The following is a 21377-nucleotide window of genomic DNA, read 5'->3' as shown; positions in this document are numbered from 1 at the left end:
GCGTCATTTTTTCAAAGAAAAATCATAAAATTCCCATTACGCCTTTGAATTGGAAGCATTGGAGCTAGCCCAAGGGGTTTTTGGGTGTGCTGAACATGCTCGTGGCCTCAGAATTTTGAAATTCGTCAAAAGGAGAAGCTACATCAAGCTTTGGATCAAATCTGCAAGTGACTTTGGTAAAATAGAGATTAAGCATTCATTATTTGGTCAACTCTTATGTTTTTGGGCTTGATCCTCTACTAGACTAGTTGCTATTGGTACCCTTAAAAGGATTTGAGCTCATATGAACTTTAAGGCACCAGATCTGTACTCCTCATACACTCTATTTTTTGCACACAAAATAGGAAATTAACTTAACTAATTAGTGATGATTAATTAGCACTAATCACTAAATTTTGGTACAGTTGATGGTTCAAACTTACCATAAAGTATCTGATATAGACCTTTATCACTTTAGATTACAATTTGAAGTTGGTTTGATATCCCAACCATCCAGTACAAAACCAACTATCCTTGGCATTATGCAACTTTTGGTGTATTCATGCTTGTAAACTTGTTGTAATCATCATTCAACACCAAATTGGAGTTGTAAAAGGGTAGACACTGTCCTTGAATCTTGAATTAGATTAAGAGGTAGGACCCCCTTCACATCACATGAGCATTGCACAAGAAGTAGCTAAATTTAATGGGGAGCAATTCCATACATGGTAAACAAACCCCATGTATTTGCTCATGAGAAAGAATCTATGGGGGCTAGTTGATGGAAGAGATGAATGTCTAGAAGAGAATGGGGAGAATGAGTGGAAGAGCGTAAATGAGAAAGAATTAGGACTCATTGCACTTAGTCTAAAAATGATGAAATTATTCACCACATTGCAGGGATAAAAAGGGCTAAATATGCATGGGATGAACTTAACAAATTGTTTGGCACTCAAGCAAAGAATTCAAAGATAAATCTACTGATTCAATTTTACAAACTTGACATGAAGGAAAGTGAACCTCTAGCAACACACTTGAACAAATATAAAAGCATCAAACAACAACATGCAGCCATTGGAAAGAAAGTAGAAGATGATGAGGCACTAGCAGTGCTTCTAAAGAGTGTGGACAAGGGAGAGTATGAGAACATTGTGACAATTTTAAAGAATGTACCAGATTTGAAGTTGCATGAGATTGAAGGAGCTCTACTAGAGCAAGAGAACAAGGTCAAAGAGAAGAAAGGATTGGACCTAACAACTAGAAATGAGAAAGCATTCTACACCCCCAAGGAGGCCTAACACGAGGACGAGGATGAGGAAGAGGCAGGGGAGGAGGAAGGACCTTCACTTGCCACAACTGTGGGAAGCTAGGACACATGGCTAGAGACTGCTATAACAAACCAAATGAAGAAGGATCGGCATCGTCAAACTTCATGGAGAATCCTAAGAAAGAGGATTCATAACATCTTTTTTGAGAGAGAAAGAGAGAGAAACCCCACAACCCAATGTAACCTACCCCAATAGAGTAAAACCACCTCTGAGCCACCGATGATGTAGGCCATGTGGTAGATGTATGTGTAAGCACTTTAGTCAAAGTTACGGGCACTTGTAGTAGCCTTGGACAAATAGAGAGAGAGTGTTAAGGACTATGAGTTAGGGACTTGAGAAAAGGGAGTCTGTAATCAAGTGGGTAGCAGTAAAAAGGTGAGAAGAATCTATTGGATGAGAGAATCAAGGGTAGCATGAGTGAATATAGGGGTGTGGAAAGATTATAGGAAAAGATTTCTCCTTGACGTAGGGGAGGTGGCACAAATTAAGGAGAAATCACTGGGGAGTGGGTGCTCGGCACCTTGTGGATGTAAAAGCTATAAATTGAGGCATTGACCTAATCAGAAGATGCTAGTTTTTGAGTATCCGTTCCTACATTATGCTATTAGATTAATTGTGCACTAATCTTACTTCAATCACTTTCTAATTGCTTTTGCTAATCATGTTGATTCTTGCATTTGATCCACCATAGCCCATCACATTGCTGCAAATTCAACTTAATCATGATTGTATCAAAGGTGGCCTTAGATACCCCTGTTGTGCAATTGCCATGATGATAATGGAGAAGGCAGAGGGCTAGGAGGATTCTAGAGGAAATTGGCAAGAGCTTAGCTAGCTGGAGAGTGAATTGTACAAAATGAGAGGAGGTCCCCTTATTTTTATAGTTTTTACCTACAAACATACGTGTGCAGGTGGGTACATACATTCATAGACCATTCTTAGGACCATGTATACGTAGAACGACATCATACGTACGTTCAAATACCATTCTTGCAAACATGCATACAGAGATGTAAACGTGGAAACATGCATGCACATATGAGAATGTACATGTGCATATGAGAACGTGGAAATGTACATGCGCAGATGTGAATGTGGAAACAAGCGTGCATAGATGAAAACACGCATGCATAGATGTGAATGTAGAATGTGCATGAACAAATGAGAGAGTGCATGTGCATCTTGTACATGATCTTCTCTTTTTTTTTTGGAGAATGATGGAGTGCCTTAGTTAGTACATGTTGAAGTTTTGAACATGAAGCTCACGTTCCAATTTCAAATTGTACATACTCTGAGAAAAAAGCCTTCAAGGCATTTGCAGTTAAAGGGCCATAGTAGCGTCAAAGTTTACTACCACTGAAGAATCCTTTCATTTTCACATTGTCAACAAGTGTTTCAATGTGTGCAAATCCTTGCGAGGTAAGTTCGCACACCAAGAACGATCCCATCCCTTTATACTTTAGCTTTCACTATTGGTTCTTTATGCTATACATAAGAACCGTATCTTCGACTTTGATATCTTTGTCTTTGAGCTTTTCATTCAACCACTCCTTGTGCTTCAGCTCTTCGACTATCATTCACAGTGTGGCTTCTTCCGAGCATTCAAGTTCAAACAATCAGTTGGTCCTCCAGATATTTCTTGTCAACCTTTCCTTTGCAAGCAATTCTTAAGCTTAGTACCAAGAATTCAATGGGCATGCTGGCATTCATTTCGTGTGTCAAGTTAAAAGGTGTTGTGTGGTAGGCTGTTCTCTATAAGCCCAAAGAGTAGCTAGAAACTTTTGTTTCTAGTCATTGTGTGAGACTTCCACTATGTTGGTTAGGATATCATAAATAATCTTTTTGGTGCTCTCAGCCTAGCCATTAGCTTGTTGGAATGGAACCTTGCCCTCTCTTCTCTAGCTGACACGTGTACATGAATAATCCCATATGTGCTGTTGGGGGTGACTCTTCATCATTATATAAATTGTGGAAGGGGGACCCCTCTCCTTATCCCTCCACCAACCTTTGTGTTGGTGGGTTGAGGGATCCCTCACGGTTGGAGGGTGGCCACGTTTTGGTTTGAGAGGTCCCCTGGCTTAGTCTCGCGACCATGTTTGCATGTTGCCTGTGGACTCCAACATGGCTTGGGGGTAGTAGGGGGAGAATGACAAGTGATCAGCATGCACATGTTGTGAGACTTTCTGTATGGTTGCCATAAGAAATCAAATTCTAGCAGAATCAAGAGCCATTGGGTTATTCTTCCTGTAGCATAAGGCTTATTGACTAAGAAGAGGAGCATTTGATAAGTCTTTGAAAAACACAAATTTGTTTGCCAAGAGATAATGGCAGTGTTTCTCTACAACATATAGACCATTGAGAGTCCTTCTCTTTTTGTGGTGGTGCAGTTTTGTTCAGCATCATTCAATCATTCAATTAGTCTGTGATGGCTAGCAAAGCTAATAGGGAAATCCATGTTATACTCTCCTAGTTGTGGCAAAATGCAACCAATTGCAAAAGCCAAGGCATCTATATGCACATGGAAAATAATATCCCAATTGGGAAATCTTAAGATTGGTGCACTTACTAAGGCTTTCTGGATAGTGTCATAGGCTTTTTGACACTCATTCGGTTGACAAGTAGTCTATACTATGACGTGGGAAAACTATCCAAGGGGACTTGGTGCCTTGAGGGTATGCTAGCCCGCCCCGCATATAATGCCTCTATATGGGGAGGAGGTGCACAGAGAGGCAAAGCATGGACCCGTGGTGGTAGGCACCCTAGGAACACACTCACGCATCGGGTATACACGTTAGGCCGTCCCGGGTGCGAGCGAGGTTCCGAGGGTGCCGAGTGCCCCGGGGGTTGCCCTCCCCACCTTGACAGTGATCGGGCCGAACGTGGAGTGTCACGAGACCGATGGAAATGGTCATGTGATGCCTTTGTCACATGCGGCTTTCCACGATCCATGCTTCATGAAATGGCTCCATCGGCCCATCGAGCGCGTCTCGCGCATTTTTCTTGCGGGTCTCACCGATCACTTGCGTTCGTGCCTGGCTCAGCTCCCTCGGCCTCGTCTCGGGTCTTGCCTTCCATCCATGATTCACCAACCCGACCGCGTCTCGGCCCGTCTCGGCACGACACAACTTGCCAGTTTGCTGGTCAGCCGGACTCCACGTTTGGCCCAATCACCGTCAAGGCGAGGAGGGCAACCCTCGGGCACTTGGCACCCCCGGAACCTCGCTCGCACCCGCCGGGACGGCCTAATGTGCCTACCCGATGTGTGAGTGCGTTCCTAGGGTGCCTACCATGGGTCCATGCTTTGCCTCTCCTTGCACCTCCTCCCCATATAGAGGCATTATATGCGGGGCGGCGGGCTAGCATACCCTCAAGGCACGAAGTCCCCTTGGATAGTTTTCCCATGTCACATACACCCCCCCTTTACAGAATGTACCCTCGTCAATTACTTTTGAAACCAAAGGTTGAGTGCATGCACCTCATAAAATGCTCTATGTGCATAGTGATAGATAGCAATTACTCGCGGGAGGTCTTTACCCTGCTTTATAGCCATCAGCAAGGTCAGTGTCTAACCCGTTTTACAAATGAAAGACGGTGCATATTTTTGTATTTTCTTTTCATCTAAAGGCTCGGACTTCAAGCCCCTGCTTATTGAGAGTCCCCCGATCCCCACAAAACTGGCAAGGTGACTACGTGGTCTCGGCCGTGGCTCCTGTCTGAGCTGAGTAAGAGTGATTACCTGAGGCAATGCAGTGTTTCCTGGAATGCATAAGCCTTCAAGGAAGTCGAGACTTGTCTGTCGAGTTGACACCAACTTGGTTGCAACATCTTTTCTTCAAATCTGACTTCACATTCCTTTGCGTTGGAGCATTGTCTTGAGCCTTGTTGCTCGCCGATGCCCCTTGAGCTCTTTGTGCAAAATCTTTGACAAGAGTTGCCCACCTCACTGACTCCAACTTGGTTTGCCCCATCTTGTGCCACTTCCAACTCTGCAACAACTGGTTGCCATGGACCTTGATGCCCTGCTTCAACCTGTTCGGTACATAAGTGCATTGATCCTCTGTGACAAAGTGCCTTTGGCCCCACCTGACACCAAGTGAAGCCACCGCGAACCTTTGGCATTCAAACCTTTGCACCTCTTCGGCTTTGGTTCAAGTGACTTGAGTGCTCTAGCTTGCCTTGATACCAAGACTTGCTTTGCCATGCTCCAGCAAAACTGTTCCGAAACCTGTTCAGGCGGTCTTGTTTTTTGCTTCAAAATCTGCCTGTTCACCAAGGCGCAAAGTCCCTCCACTTAGTCCTGTTTAGGCCCCCATGACACTATGATGACCTTCACATTAGCTTCGTTTCCTAACTCTGCAGCACCATCACCTTGAACACCTTTGAGTTCTGAGTGTGTCTTGTCGTATTGCAAAGAACCAGTCCTCTTAGACATCATCCCAACAAGCTTTGCTTGGATGGCTAGGTCCCAAGTTTTACCTGCTTAAACTTCGTCTCAGGTCGTACCTTCTGTTTTGCACCCACTTTGCCCTTTGGCTAGATTTAAGTGCTTTCCACATCCAAGTCGCCTTCGAACTTCAGTGAGCCAATTGCCACACTGCCCCACCCAAGTGTATGCACACTGCCACTTGCACATGCAGCTGTTTCCATCTTCTGGATGGTAACCTGGCGAGCCAAACGACTTGGGTCCACTTGCCCAACTCCAGTTGTACAAGTTCATGCCCTCACCCAGAGTGCTATGTGCCCGGCACTACGGTTCCATGTCATGTGCTTAAGCGCTTGCAAGTAGTCACCTTCATTAAACTTGCTTTCCAAAGCCATTCAACTCATGAGCCGTACAACTCAAGTCCACCTGTTCAAGTCCAGCTATACTCATTTTCCCCTTCATACAGAGTGCTATATGCCCAGCACCACAGTCCTTAGGCTGCAGTCGAGAGCTCACAAGTAGTCGGGACTCCCTTCTTCAATCTTGTTTTCCCAAGTCACACAACTCTGTGCCTCTGCAGACCTTGCTGGCTTGATTTGGCATGTTCATGCTCAAAGAAACTTTGCCCTCCCTGGATTGCTCCAGTTCGTCGCGCCGTCATGGGCCCCAAAGCGCTTGTGGCACCTTAGAACCCACGGGAAAGGTCGGTGGTGAAACTGACATGCGCCGCTTGACGGCCCACACGGTGACCTTGTGCTCCGCTTGACGGCCAGCACGGCCACTTCCTTAGACCACTGCAAGGTCCGCTTCTCTTTATTGGAGTCCAAAAATCCGAGGCTCTTGGTGCAGTCGCTCGGACTTATTACCCTCAGCCAGGTTCGGTTTTATTAGTGGTGCTGCTTTTTATTCGGGCACAGCGGCGCGTGCACCACTTCGGGCTACATCGCCACATGGGGACCCTTCTTGGTCCGGAGTTGCTTCAGTTGCCCAGGGCTCTTGGTGTCATTGCTCGGACTCACCCTCACACCCAGGCAAGTCTTCGGTGTCACGGTGACGCGTGCACCTCGGCGGGCTACACGGCCACAAGGGGGACCACTCTCGGTTCGGATGCCCAGGGCTCTAGGTGTCTCTTCTTAGGACTTACCCTCACCCAAGCACAGATTTCGGTGTTGCCGTTGGGGTCATGGGTCTATTGGTGCCTTCTTTGGCCTTACCCTCACCCACATGCCCGATGTGTGCCACCATCATTACATATTCCGGGTTGGTTACCGTACCGTAGCTCGGTGGTCTTTGTGAAAAGGTTGGTTGCTTGGCTCTTGAAAACCTGAAAGGGATGTTGACACCTTCTTCTGTCTCACCCTGATTGGCACTGCGAAGGAGTGCGAGCTCGGCTTTGCTCCCTCGCCCGAGTTGATGCTGGGTTGATCTGAAAAAGGTTTCGGCTCCTCCGGCCTAGCCCATGTTTTGCACTGCAAAGGAGTTCGGGCTCCCGCTTTGCTGCGTTCACCCTTTAGCTTGATCCTTTGTGATCTGAAGAGGGAATCGGTACCTTCGGCCTATCTCTTACTCTGCACTGTGGAGAAGTTGGGGCTTCTGCTTTGCTGCGTCTGCCAAGACGTAATCCTTGATGATCTGGAAGGGCGTCGGCTCCTTCGGCCTAGCTAGCTTGCATCGTGATGAGAGGGGAGTGGCTCCATTTCCACAAGGCACACCATGGCCTTAGCGGACGCCTTTGCCGCTAGCATGTGTCCCCCAAATGATTGGCTCGATGCGGCTTGCATTCTGCTCTGACTCCTGGGCACCACACCAACACGACGTACCATTTCGTCGCATCCAGTTCCTTATCATAAGCAATCCCGGTCCCATTCCCGACGTTGTCTCTACATGTGGGGCCCCTTTGTTTTCTTCCTTTGCTCGACCTTTGAGTGGCTACTAGCTCGCGGTCCCCATCTGGCGCTGCCGGTCCCTGAAGTGGCACCTGACTGTTGCCTGCCTCGCCGTTTTCTTCAAAGCATCACCTTCCCTTGGTGTGGTAACTCTGAAAGATCCCCAAGCCTGCTGCTCTTCTTTTCGGAAGTGCTGACAGCCCCACAAGGATCCAGTTGCATGCTTCTCTGCTCAGCTCATGTGCCAACATTCTTTGCTGCTGCTGGACTTGCACCACCCGCTGCTGCTGCTGCTGGACTTGCACCACCCGGACTTTACCTCACATGGAACCCATCTATCCCACTGGCCTCCTGGCATGTCAGCCAACTTTGGAATCTCTTTGAATGGACTACGCGGTTGCGATCCCCTCGAAAAACTGATCATTTTTCATATCTAGCTCATCCCCAAATTCCATCGTTCGGGCCCTCGTCTCGGGAGCTGCATTGTTTCGGGCCCTCGTCGAGAGCTGCGTTGTTTCAGGATGCCTTGCGTCGGCAGCTTCGGGTCCCAGTAAAGTTCATAATGTATTTCATGTAAGCCTTCTAAAGAAATATGTGCCAAACCCAAATCATGGAAAGACGGTAAAACTTCAGTGGTAAGATACACCGTCGGCTTCTAGGTTGCGCTAGTTCCTTCTTTTATATAAGTCATAACTCTTACTTGTCGCTCGCAGTAATCTTACTTTCATCGATCTCCTTTCTTTCTTAATCTTCTTTATGGCTTGGCAGCAGGACTTAGTTTTATCCATGATAATTTCTCACCTTCAAGACGCAAGAGCGAGTCTGTGAAGAAGGATTTTATAGAACTGTATGAGTGCTCACTTTTCCCTCACTTGGGAACTTCTGTAGCTCAGACCAAATGGCAGACCTATCGAGACATAACTAGGGTAACACCATGGGGTCGGCATCACTTTCGTAACAATGTCCACTTGACTATGGTTATTGAAGCCTTGGGTTTGGGTCCCCGATACTATTGCGTGATAAGATCAAGGCATAGTGGGTTTTCTGAGCGGGTCTTCTTACTTGCGTGCTTTCTTCCTCACCAGAAGATATGCCTTTATCTCATTTTTGGCTTGCCTCTTAGAGGTCCTTTTATTAGTTCACCTCATACCAATGAGGTAGGTACTGCAATAACCGGTCGAATTATTCCCATAGATGAGTTACCTTATACGTGTGCTGCTTGTGAGTGCTGCTTTTGTGACCATATGATGGACGGGCTTATGGAATTGTAAAAAGTTCTTCTATCTTGCTGTATATGTTCCAAGAGTGAATAAAGTTGAAATCTTTGTTCTTGTCTTGAGTCTTGCTCTCTTTAAGACTTTTCTTGGTGGTTACTCTTAATTAAATTTTCTCTTAGTCTCATATTCGTGCATCTTGCGAAATTACCCCAATTTGCGAGATGAGGGCATCTCGCATTTTTCAAGTGGGAGAGAATGTAAGATTTCTCCCCCGCCTCTCAAGATGTCCAGCATCTTCCCCTGTAATCAATCCCCTCTTCAGAAATATAAAAGATCTTGTCTCTACCTGTTTTGACTTAGAGAGAGAAAATATTCTAGAGAGAGAATATTCAGATTTTGAATATTTTTAGATAAAAAAATTTCTCATATTATTAAAATGAATTTTCCTAAAAAAGAAATTCAAAAAGAACTTTCCAATGTACAATTGAAATTAATTGGAAATGGGTATAAAGGACCTTAGTCTAAGGGTCTAGATTTTTAGAAATTTTTGGATTATGGTCCAATTAAGGTTCCTATGTGGGCCAATAGGATCAATCCATGTGTGGGGAGGAGATAAATCCAATTTGTAAAAGAAGATACCCAAAAATGAGTAAATGCTCACATAAGATGAAGAGTTGACTATGTACAAGGTTTATTAGTAAGAAACTATGAGTAATATAAAAAATATGAGATATTTTGGGTATCCAATATAAAATGAGTAAATGCTCACATAAGATGAAGAGTTGAATAAGGACAAGGCTAATAGTTAAAAAGGGGAGATATTTAGAAGTAAATACTCACATAAGATGAAGAGTTGAATAAGGACAAGGCTAATAGTTAAAAAGGGGAAATATTTAGAAGTAATGATGCATTTTTGACACCTCTGCATGGGGATTTTTTCCTCATGAATGAGGCGCCTGCTTCACATGTGCAATTGAGTTTTAAATCTTCAAAAATTGAGATATTTCATCTCTCCTCTCTCCTACTTCAAGTCTAGTTGCAAAAAGTTAGCTCAACAACTGACCTAAAAATGGTCAAAAATTGACCAAACTGAATTGAAAAATTCTAGAATCAGTTTGTTTGGTTTTAGGAGCTCACTTTTTCCTATAAATAGAGGCCCTCCCCTTTGTTCAAACTCAATAGTGTTTTATGCACTGTTACTCTACTCCTCCCAAGTCAAGAACTGTGAATTTATTAATAATTCACTAATTTTTGACATTTTTCTCTTCCAAAGATTGGTGGCCACTCTTGTCCAAATAAGAGTTGAACCCTCAAACCATCAAGCCAAAGGAAAGCTATCAAAGTCAGTAGTAAGTTGGTGATTCTTCTATTTTTTTAACTTATTTTTATGATTTTAAATGGTTTTTATGCTTTATGTCTTCTCTAAAAATATTATGCCTCATTACAAAAAGGCAGTCCCCTCTCTTCTCTAGCAAAACCAACCATTCTCTATCCTAGGTGAATGGTTAATGATTAAAGTCAAGTTTTTATAATGTTCTCTTAATTAAATAAAAAAATATTTACTTTAAGATAATTTTAATACTCTTGGTACACTTTTAATTAGTCTTAAAGGCTTAAAAATTTAAAAAATGGTCAGCCATACAAAGGAGGTTATGACGAAATGTTTAGAAATTAGTGAGATAAAATTCATCTTTTATTATCCTAAAAGAGTAATCCTTACGGTTTCTATATTCTAAAGTATCATTTTCATGCATAAAAGATGCATTTTGATTATATGCATAAAAGATAATTTTTTCATTATAAAAGTGTTACTTTTATTATATTTGATTTTAATGCATAGAAGTATGCATAAAAGATAATTTTTATTATAAAAGTGTTACTTTTATCATATTTGATTTTAATGCATAGAAGTATGCATAAAAGATAAATTTTTATTATAAAAGTGTTACTTTTATCATATTTGATTTTCATGCATAGAGGTATGCATAAAAGATTATTATTTTATTATAAAAGTGTTACTTTTATCATATTTAATTTTCATGCATAGAGGTATGCATAAAGGATTATTATTTTAATATAAAAGTGTTACTTTTATCATATTTAATTTTTATGCATAGAGGTATGCATAAAAGATTATTATTTTAATATAAAAGTGTTACTTTTATCATATTTAGATTTCATGCATAGAGATATGCATAAAAGATTATTATTTTAATGTAAAAGTGTTACTTTTATCATATTTGGATTTCATGCATAGAGATATGCATAAAAGATTATTATTTTAATGTAAAAGTGTTACTTTTATCATATTTGGATTTCATACATATAGGTATGCATAAAAGATTATTATTTTAATATAAAAGTGTTACTTTTATCATATTTGATTTTTATGCATAAATGGGTGCATAAAAGATATTTTTTTATACTAAAAGTGTGATTTTTATCATAATTAGATTTTATGCATAAATTAGATACATAAGAGAAATTCTTTTATTCTAAAAGTGTAATTCCTACTAAATTGGATTTATGCATAAAAAGATGCATAAAGAAATCTATTTTTAGTTCAAAAGAGTTATTTTTATCTATTTTGATTTTATACATAGGAAGATGCATTAAAGAACTGATTTTTAATTCAAAAGTGTCATTCTCATTTAAAATGAATTTATGTATAGGAAGATGCATAAAAGATTGATTTTTAATTCAAAAAGTGTCATTCTCATTTAAAATGAATTTATGCATAGGAAGATGCATAAAAGATTGATTTTTATTTTGAAAGTGTTATTCTCCTTAAAATGAAATTTATGCATAAATAGATGCGTAAAGAAATCTTATATCAAATATAAGAATTCTCTTGTATCCTATAAATAGATATTAGGATGTGATAAGATACGTATAAGAAGTGATAGGATGTGATAAGATGCGTATGAAAAGTGATAGGATGTGATAAGAGGTGTATGAGAAGTGATAGGATGTGATAAGATGCGTATGAGAAGTGATAGGATGTAATAAGATGTGTATGAGATGTGATAGGATGTGCTAAGATGAGTTAGGATGTATAAGATGTGTATGGGATGAGGTAAGAAGTGTATCCGATGGGATAAGATGTATATGGGTTGTGATAGGGCGAGAATGGATGTGAATGTGGATGTGGATGTATTCATGTAGATGTGGATGTATGGATGTGAATGTGAATGTGGATGTGGATGTATGCATGTAGATGTAGATGTATGGATGTGAATGTGAATGTGGATGTGCATGTATGCATGGAGATGTGGATGTATGCATGTAGATGTAGATGCATGGATGTGAATGTGAATGTGGATGTGGATGCATGCATGGAGATGTGGATGTATGGATGAGATGTGGATGTGGATGTGAATGTATGGATGTAAATGTAAATGGGATGTGGATGTATGCATGGAGATATGGATGTATGCATGTAGATGTAGATGTATGGATGTGAATGTGAATGTGGATGTGGATGGATACATGGAGATGTGGATGTGGATGTGGATGTATGGATGTGGATATGGATGTGTATGTATGAATGTAGATATGGGATTGGATGTATGATGTGGATGAACGAACATGGATGTGTATGTAGAATAATGAATGTGAATGTGTATGTGAAATAATGTACCGTCGATATGAGTGAATGGATGAGAACGAGTACATATATGAATGGAATGTGGAATAAGTAATGTGGACTGAGGAGGGAGAATGTGGAAAGATGAGAGTTCATTATAGAAATTGTATTTGTAAACTGTTTATAAATGACTGTTTTATGTCAAGAATGCTGGAGAAGCATTTTGACCGTCTTGTGGATTAAGGTCATGGAGACCTAACTGATAAAGTTGCAACTGCTGACGGAGAGTCAATGGAGGACGTCTGCGTAGCAAGGTCGCTCGACCGAGGTCTTGACCAACCTCGGTTCGATTTAAATGGTGAGCTTCCGGTACGGTGGATGAGGGACCAAGGAAGCGGCCTATGAGTGAAGCGCTGGGTGACCTGCGAAGGATCCTAGAGGGTGCTGACCATACGGTGCTCGGGCTCTGGGTCACCGAAGATACCCACACGTGCGTCGTGGAAGATATTGGAACAAGGAGTAAGAGTTATTTTCTGAAACCGGGCATGGATCTGGTCGATTGACCTTGCTGGTCCTCAACGGATGAGTCCATGGCTCTCTTATATGGATCTGTTGATGATTGATGTTGCTGATCTTCAACAAGGATTTCATCTTGATTTTTATATGTGAAAATATTGCCAGTTGCTATGAGCTAGGAACTATTGAAAAGGCCCCTGAGTGAACAGGTGGTGAGCGTTCTGGTTGCCAATGATGCCATAAGTACACCGATGAATGAATGATTAGAAATATGGATTCAACTAGAGATTTTGAGGATAGTGATCAATGGCATAATGGTTTCATTAAAGGATTGTTTTAAAGTTAGCTGATGTTGAGAAAAAGGCAATTTCATATTGGGTGCGTAAGTGGTGTGACTAGTTTTATGTTTGCATGAACTTCCGGCTAGGGGGCCTGGGAACTCTTTTCCTTGGTACCCGGGACAAAACCTAACCAAATTCCTAATTGGATCCCATCACTACAATTTGGGTGGTTGGCTAACCCATGGGACTGGATGGGGTTAGGCTGGACTGATGGATCCGTAAATTGAGACTCAATTTCTGTTATTACGATAGATAAAGTAAATCCCGGATAGTAATTGTTCTATGGATAGGAATCAACGACTGTGCCTCTTGATGGGGAAAAAAGCGTTGATCCCAATGATCCAAGTGCAAGTTTCTTCCTTGATCTGACCGAGTATCTTTATAGGTGCAGTCGGATCAGCTTGATCAGTAATGGTCTTGACTACGTTAGAGTAAAAAGTTATCCTGGTGTAATCGCCCGTGCTTTCCGGGTAAAAAAAGTTTTTCCGGGTTCGGTTTTGGAAAAATCGACGGATTAGTCTCTTGTCCGGATATCCGTGGTGGACGAGGCCCCGAGTGTGGGACCCTGCCCCACGCAAGAAGTGCTACTTCCGCTGCTAGCACCCTGAATCCATTGCGTGGTAGAGACAGGGATCTCACAAGGGTTATCTTTGCCTTCTTAAAGAGTATAGAGCAATCACCCACATTATACGTTTTGAAATGCTCAGACACCTGTCTTAGGTCTTCAACACAAGCGCTCTCTTGCTTTCAGGGATTTTAAAAATATTGAGCTCTCTTTGGCACTGATGGTAAAAGTCTACATGGGAGTCCATGGCCTCGACATATCAAAGCCAATGATACTCATTTCCTCCTTGGAAAAGATATAGATCATCCCTTTTTTAATCTTTTTGGGCCCCAATCTACTATCTCCTGGTCATGCATATCTCCTTCAAATTCCCGTGCTCACATTACTACAACGCTCAACAGATATATATATTTAAGCAATTTCCTTGCCGTTTGTTGTGGCATATCTTGTGCTTGTTCTCATTAGGACAATGTCTATAGTCGCGAGAACGTGCATCCAATTTTCACTGTCTTCTAGCTCTAGAAGTGAGGCAAAGTCTGAGCTCTCACATTCATCATCCAACATTTTGTAACAAGAAGGGGACTAACAAGTGGTATCTTCAAACATGATGATAGATGTGTTACATTATGGATTAATGATCCTAGCATAAATGTTGGAAATGGGTCATACATGTGTAGCTATAATATTTTTGGATTGTCTTTTTTGTTGTGCACTATGTCTTGCCTCTGAAGTACAATGTGTCTTACCTCCAAGCAACTCTCGCTCTCAACAAAATACACTTTTTGGTTTAGTAGTCAATAGTGCTTTTGATGGTTAAAAATACACGACTCTATATTGTCTATATGGGAAGTTTTCAATTCCCATGATAATGATTCTTATTTCCCAACCAGACTTTAAGATTCCCTAAATAACTATCAATATTTCCTAGATATATAAGATTAAGTACCTAGGAAATTTAATTTCCTACTTCTATATAGGAAACCCCCTTACGTAACTAAAAAATCTCTTAAATTTTCCTATATGTTTAGAGATTTGCTACCTAGGGAAGAATTAAAAGCTTCTTGTAATAGAGAGAAAGTGCAAGAAAAATCAAAGCAAAAGAAAAAAATTCAAGCCAGAGAGAAGGATTAGAGGAAGAGGAATAGAAGAAAACAAGTTGGAGTAGAATTAGAAGACGGTTTGCAAAGAAATTCAAAGCAAAAGAGTGGAAAATAAGTAGTTCCATTGCCGAGATCACCACTGGCTTGTTGTGCAACTCTTTGAAGCAATTATGCCCACCCTATCACTTGCACAAAGACGGATGAGGCATGATAGAAACAACATGCAACTCTGCCTTTAGCTAATGTCTCCCATGTATGTGGTGGTTTGTGCGTTCTTATGTAAAGGAATTTACTTCCTAGTAGATTCAACATGATTAAGCAACTCCTTGAGTTTTCATAAGCCCCTTGAATCTCTTAATTAAGACGCTTTTAATCCTCTTCTCGGAACTTAATTTGAATCCATCAAGGCTCTCTTCCATTGAGCCTCATTTGAAATCTTTACTGCTCTTCATTGTCCCCAAGCCCTCAAGCTTCACTTGACACTCTTACCAGCTTTTAAACCTCTCATAAATTTAAGTCTCTGTTCTCAGTACCATTCGGGTTCACAACAGCATCTCCTTCACATAGCTCCATGCCTTCCAATGAGACATGGAGCATGTAAGATGATTTTATTTATCCCTCCCCAATACATGAATATTCATCTGATTTTATATTGGATGGACACACTTCTCAAGGATTTGCTCTTTATAAGAATGGGATCTTGTTTTGAGAAAGCACGAGTCTTTTTATCTTGTTTTTTTCAACGTGAATAAGCTTTTTGCATTCATTGAACGGTACACTTACCAACAACTATTTTGAGAGAGAATGAATGATGTGCGCGTGTGTGTGTGTGTGTGTGTGTGTGTGTATGTGTGTGTGTGGGGGGGGGGGAGAGAGAGAGAGAGAGAGAGAGAGAGAAGCCGGGAGAGAGAGTTAATAAGTTCAAGGAGGAGAGAGTTTTAAGGGAGAGACCCTCTCTTCCTAAAACACTCGCTAAAAACTGCCAACATCAACTCCAACATGCAATGTGAGTTGCATACAACTAGAGGTAGATACTCATCTAGATGTTGCAATGAGGTGGTGCGGTGGTGGTTGCTCTAGTTGCCCTTTGGTTGAGGAACTTTGCTCATCTCTTCACTTGTGTCTCTCGCTCTCTTCCCAATCATTGACGCAAGGTTCTATTCTTTGTCAGCTGAGAATCATATCCATCCAATGCCCAATCATAGCATGGTAATTCTGTGGATTCATAGGGTCCCCTCACTCATGTTGGTGCTCTTTGACTACCATCCAAGAAAACTTTTGCATATGGCTTTGATTAAACTACTTGGCAAGGAACAGTGCAAGAGTCATGAGAAAATAATGCAAATTGTAGTCCTTCAGGGTCCTTTGCCTTCCCATTGCAACCAGTGAATTTTAATGATACAAATGATGGGCAATAACACAGTTTCTTTTCGACCTGTGCCTGCACAAACACTACACCCACCCATGTAGCACATATCAAGAACCAAATAAGCCTCATCAAATAATTATACCTACTGTAATTACACATCACAAGATTCCAGTGGTGTTACAATGCCATCATATCAAGTAAAGAACAAAGTCCTCAGTTGTCCCCTATAGCTTATCTTCTGAAATACAATAAAACTTGGTAACTTCCTCCCTCATATAGGAAGCAAATAGCATTAGTATACAATTTGGAAGAAAAAACGTACTAAATACATCACCGAGAAGTTGCACTCTGAACTCTATTAATGTGCAAGCAGCTGATAATCTAGAAACAGTTGTGAGCAGTCTTACTGTTAAGCTTTCAATGGCATTAAGCCTAGTCTACTCTTCTGCACGCATGCCACAAGGAGGCAAGTCATTGCGTGCCTCCATACAAGAGGTCATCGACACTTGTCTTTGAACATACTCATGGTATGGCATAAGGAAGGCAGAACCATAATTGAATCGTGAAGTTAAATCGCCTGGCAATATAGATTGCTCATGGGAAAGCTTCTTTTTCAAGTATGGAGACATCATTTGCACCCTGAAATCCAAAAGAGCAGCCAGGTCAAAAACCTCAACCATCTCTCTTCACGCTATAAAATGAGACCTTAACGTTTTTTACATGTTTGACAGTCCATATAAGAAAAGCAAAGTACAGCACACTACCTCTCTTTGCGCTTCTCAAGAAAGCGGGCCAATGAAGCCTTTCTAGCCTGGGGTAAAGCTGGAGGCACAAAAAGACAGCTTTCAATACCTGATCTACATAATCCATGGCCATACATAGCACAAGATCAGATTAGTGCTTTTCAGCATACCTCTAGGAACCACAGGCTGAGGACTTGAGGCTGATGAGGGAGTACTCGGTGACGGGCATTCGAGCTGTTTGATGGCAGGTGGAGAGCTTTGACTAGCTTGATCAGCTACAAAGTGAGTCTGGCCAATCTGCATATTGTAATGCCAACTTTCTGCATTTCCAGGCTGATGCAACCCTTGCGCTGCCAAAGCATGTGAAACTCCCAATGGGGCATTCATCACATTTGAGTTACCACTGGTGGCTGCCATATGCATTATTGCTTGAGCCTGTAAAACAAATCAATTTCCAAGTTATGTGCTGCCTCCTCTTGAATAACTGGGTTTGCAATGAAGCCATCTAAATTGGATTCTCAGTCTTTTGTCCAACCTTGCATCACAAATGGCCAGCCAGACAAAATAAATGTAAATGAGTGATAATGAAAACATACCTTGCCAACAGGAATATCATCATACACATTGACATTGCCAGCATAGAATATGGTAAGCTGTGCACCACTCTGCTTAGCACAGGCATCAGAAGCGAGAACTCTGAAAACACAAAAAGAACACCCAGATTAAGGTACCATCCATAATAACAGCTGGGCAATCACGAAAAGCAGCAAGCTACATGCTCACTCCAAAAAAAAGAAGAACAATGGCACACCTTGTTCCTGTTCCACCAGAGACACCACCATGTGTAGCAATCATTCCAGGCAAGGGGACCTGCCACTGTCTAGTGTGTGCCAGGCCATAACTTTCAGCACTCCCCTCCATATATCTTTCTTCAAAGGAGTTTCTAAGAGCAAAAAATTGCTCTGTTTCCACACTTTTATTCCATACGGGATGCTTCACACCTGAAAATAACCCACCAAAGACATGACTTGGGACTCCTTGGACTAGAAACAAGGCAAATCGCCATCTCTCTCTCTCTCTCTCTCTCTTAGAGACACAGCGCCACAGAGAGACACTGCTACGGACTCATACCATAGGGAGAGGCGGGTGACAGCTCCAGCTCACTGGATTCTTCCAGAAATCTATCCCAGTGCCTACCCTGACACAAGAGGGGGTTACACTTCAGCGCGCTGCAGACCTCCAAGCCAGACGGAGACCACGCTACTAGACTCCCAGACTACATCAGAGGGAGATCATAGAGATACGGGCTCGACATCAGCACCATATCTAGGAGCGCTAGCTCACTTACACTCACACTCAAAGATCATGCTCCGAGGTATTTTTGCCTCACCATCGCCTATGTATCACATATTACACCCCCATTATGGTACTGGTTGGAGCTAGATAGATCTGCATTTTGTATACCCTACGCATATAGGTTGCATACTGAGCCTCTAGCAGTGGTGCTCCATCCATCACACCCCCCACTAGCTCGGTACTTTCATAGTTTATTTCATGTTCATTTTGTCCTTTTTTTTATGGACACCCAGAAGACATTGATTTGTCTCATAGGTCGAGTTCGGCCTCTAGTAGACGTTAATCCAGCTTTCTTTCTCTCTCTCTCTCTCTCTCTCTCTCTCTCTCTCTCTCTCTCTCTTAGGTCGAGTTCAGCCTCTAGTAGACGTTAATACAGCTTTCTTTCTTTCTTTCTCTCTCTCTCATGTGAATTGGTTAGTATGCCAAAAAATGCCACATGCTTGTTTCAAATTAAAAGAAGAGATAGATATGCTTGCTATGGAGCAACCCATGTAGGAGAAAGGTCACGAGAAAACCAAAAGTATGGATCTATGCATATGTATGGAACATCCATGTGTCAGACATTGTGAGCCCAAATACAACTATTGTTTGCGCCACAAAAAGTGCCTTTCAAGACTTGGAGACTAGCTTAGATACCACCGATAATGGTCTAGAGTGGCCTAAAGCCGTCTTCTAAGGTCAGAACCACATGCAGCCGGGATGTGTAGATCACAAGCCAGCACAGGTCCTCCTTGATTTTCAAGGAGAAAGATCAGCGTAAATCAAAACCAAGGAAGGCTCACCGCAAATTACAAACCAGGCTACATGTGGTGGCACAAATAATAGGCTTCACCAATGGCCTTCCCCTAGGATGTGGACAAAAACACATGTGGAAACCCTCGCTGGTGGCCGTGGCATCAACAAAAAACAAATGCAAGAAAGAGTGGGCCATTTACCATGACTGCTGTCATACCAAAAAAATGCCACATGCTTGTTTCAAATTAAAAGCAGAAGTGGATATGCTTGCTATGGAGCAACCCATGTAGAAGACAGGTCATGATAAGACCAAAACTATGGAGCTATGTATATGTATGGAACATCCATGTGTATGTGTCAGACATTGTGAGCCCAAAAACAACTATTGTTTGCACCAAAAAAGTGCCTTTCAAGACTTGGAGACTACAACAACCATGCAGGAAGGATTTCGAGGTTCATCCAGTGGTATTCGGTTCAGATCTCATCACCAGCCACAGATCTGCAATGGGGAAGACTTAACATTCCCATGCATACGGACTGCCTATAAAGACTACAGAGTCCAGACTGCTTCTTATTTGAGGGACTAAATGTAGCTTAGATACGGTGGATAATGGTCTAGAGTGGCCTAAACCGGCAGAACCACAGGGATTTGTAGATCACAAGCCAGCACAGGTCCTCCTTGATTTTCAAGGAGGAAGATCAGAGTAAATCAAAACCAAGGAAGGAGTCCAGACTGCTTCTCATTGGAGGGACTAAATGTAGCTTAGATACGGCAGATAATGGTCTAGAATGGCTTAAAGCCGGCTTCTAAGGTCAGAACCACATGCAGCCGGGATGTGTAGACCACAAGCCAGCACAGGTCCTCCTTGATTTTCAAGGAGGAAGATCAGAGTAAATCAAAACCAAGGAAGACTCACCGCAAATCGGCACAAATAATAGGCTTCACCCATGGCCTTCCCCTAGGATGTGGACAAAAACATATGGGGAAACCCTCGCTGATGGCCATGGCATCAACAAATGCAAGAAAGAATGGCCCATTTACCATGGCTGCTATCATACCCCTTTTCCAAGGAAGATAATGTGAAGGATTAGCAGGTTTACCTGTGAAAGCCATGTTGCTGTTGCACTGAATACCGCCTGTAGGTCCATTCACTGCCCCGAAACCCCCTGGCCAGCCGGGAAAGGTACAAAAGTAACGGTTGCCATGTTTGTCTTCTTCCCCTTGGACCTCAAACTGTTCACAATCCTCCTCTTGATCACCGCTTGCTATGTTGCCAAGCCCTAGGAAGTCTCTCATAACAGGCAGCTGCTGCTGCTCTCGGACCATTTGCTCGGCTGCAGATGAAGCCCAGCTGAAATCTGTGCGCTCTGGGGCAAGTTCAGAAAACCTAGAAAAGCAGCGAAGAGGTGAACACATGAAGAAGGAAACGGAAAAGAGCACACAGGTTCTTGCACAGAGGGTAGGAGAAAGGTAGGGCTAGGTACTGAGTGGTGAGGGGGAGGGCATTAAAAAACAAAAGAAGGAAAGGGGAAAAGATTCGAGCGATGCAAACAGTGGGCACGCGCTGAAAGCTTTATAATTTTCACCTTTGGGGCGACCACGGGCCAGCGCCATAGCCAGGACCCAGCAAAGCTCGGTGGCTCGTGCAGCAAACAGCACAGTGCCACACGAGGAAAATGCTAACTTTTGACGTTTGTAAGCCTTGCGAAGACGACAAATCACCGGCCACCGCCGGTCCGGAGTCTCGCCCTCGACCGTGACTGCCCTTAAGTTGCACTTGCAACCCGCAGCTGACCGGCCACTTCCTGTTCCCCAGCACGTGCGTAAACCTTCACGCGGCTCCACGTTTCCTCTTCCCCATTGGCCGATGACGCAGTCCTGTCGGCACAATTTAATAAGAATCTCGTAGAAACCACGTGCGCTTTTAAACGTTTGCGAATACAAGCCCATATGCATTTGCGCACGTGCCACATGCCAGCACATGTGTGAGGCTTGCGCTTGATTTTTTTGACTCCGAGTATATATATTTTGGCCATCATCAATTACCTCCACACATGCACGCTTGATTTTTGAAGCGAGGGCTCGATAAAAGCATTTTTTTAAATGGGTCAAAATAAGGACATGCTAATAAACTAACTAACCGGTTTTCTAGGATAAATTTACATATTTTGCCGATATTTTTACGTAACTTCAAATCATTTTTTGTAAGGGCTCGATATATTTGTAGCTGGT

At 42.4% G+C, this 21377-nt stretch overlaps 1 protein-coding gene across 2 annotated transcripts; it reads right to left on the bottom strand.

Annotated features, from left to right (window-relative positions):
- Window positions 1-16420: 16420 nt before the first annotated feature.
- Window positions 16421-20854, bottom strand: LOC147620953 (uncharacterized). Of its 2 annotated transcripts, XM_086825224.1 has the most exons (7): window positions 20732-20854; window positions 20246-20532; window positions 17865-18054; window positions 17650-17749; window positions 17224-17488; window positions 17075-17132; window positions 16421-16949 (listed from the first exon to the last, which is right to left on the bottom strand). In XM_086825224.1, the coding sequence occupies exons 2-7, from the start codon at window positions 20469-20471 to the stop codon at window positions 16748-16750; spliced, it is 1041 nt and encodes a 346-aa protein (XP_086681350.1). In that variant the 5' UTR covers window positions 20472-20532; window positions 20732-20854; the 3' UTR covers window positions 16421-16747. The 2 variants fall into 2 exon arrangements, with proteins under 2 accessions (XP_086681350.1, XP_086681349.1); XM_086825223.1 differs by lacking the exon at window positions 20732-20854 and having other exon boundaries at window positions 20246-20697.
- Window positions 20855-21377: the final 523 nt, after the last annotated feature.

The sequence above is a fragment of the Cibotium barometz genome, chromosome 31 (genome assembly GCF_041138505.1).
Source record: "Cibotium barometz isolate CiBa-2024 chromosome 31, ASM4113850v1, whole genome shotgun sequence".
Lineage (NCBI taxonomy): Eukaryota > Viridiplantae > Streptophyta > Polypodiopsida > Cyatheales > Cibotiaceae > Cibotium > Cibotium barometz.
This window is presented reverse-complemented; position numbering and strand designations above follow the sequence as displayed.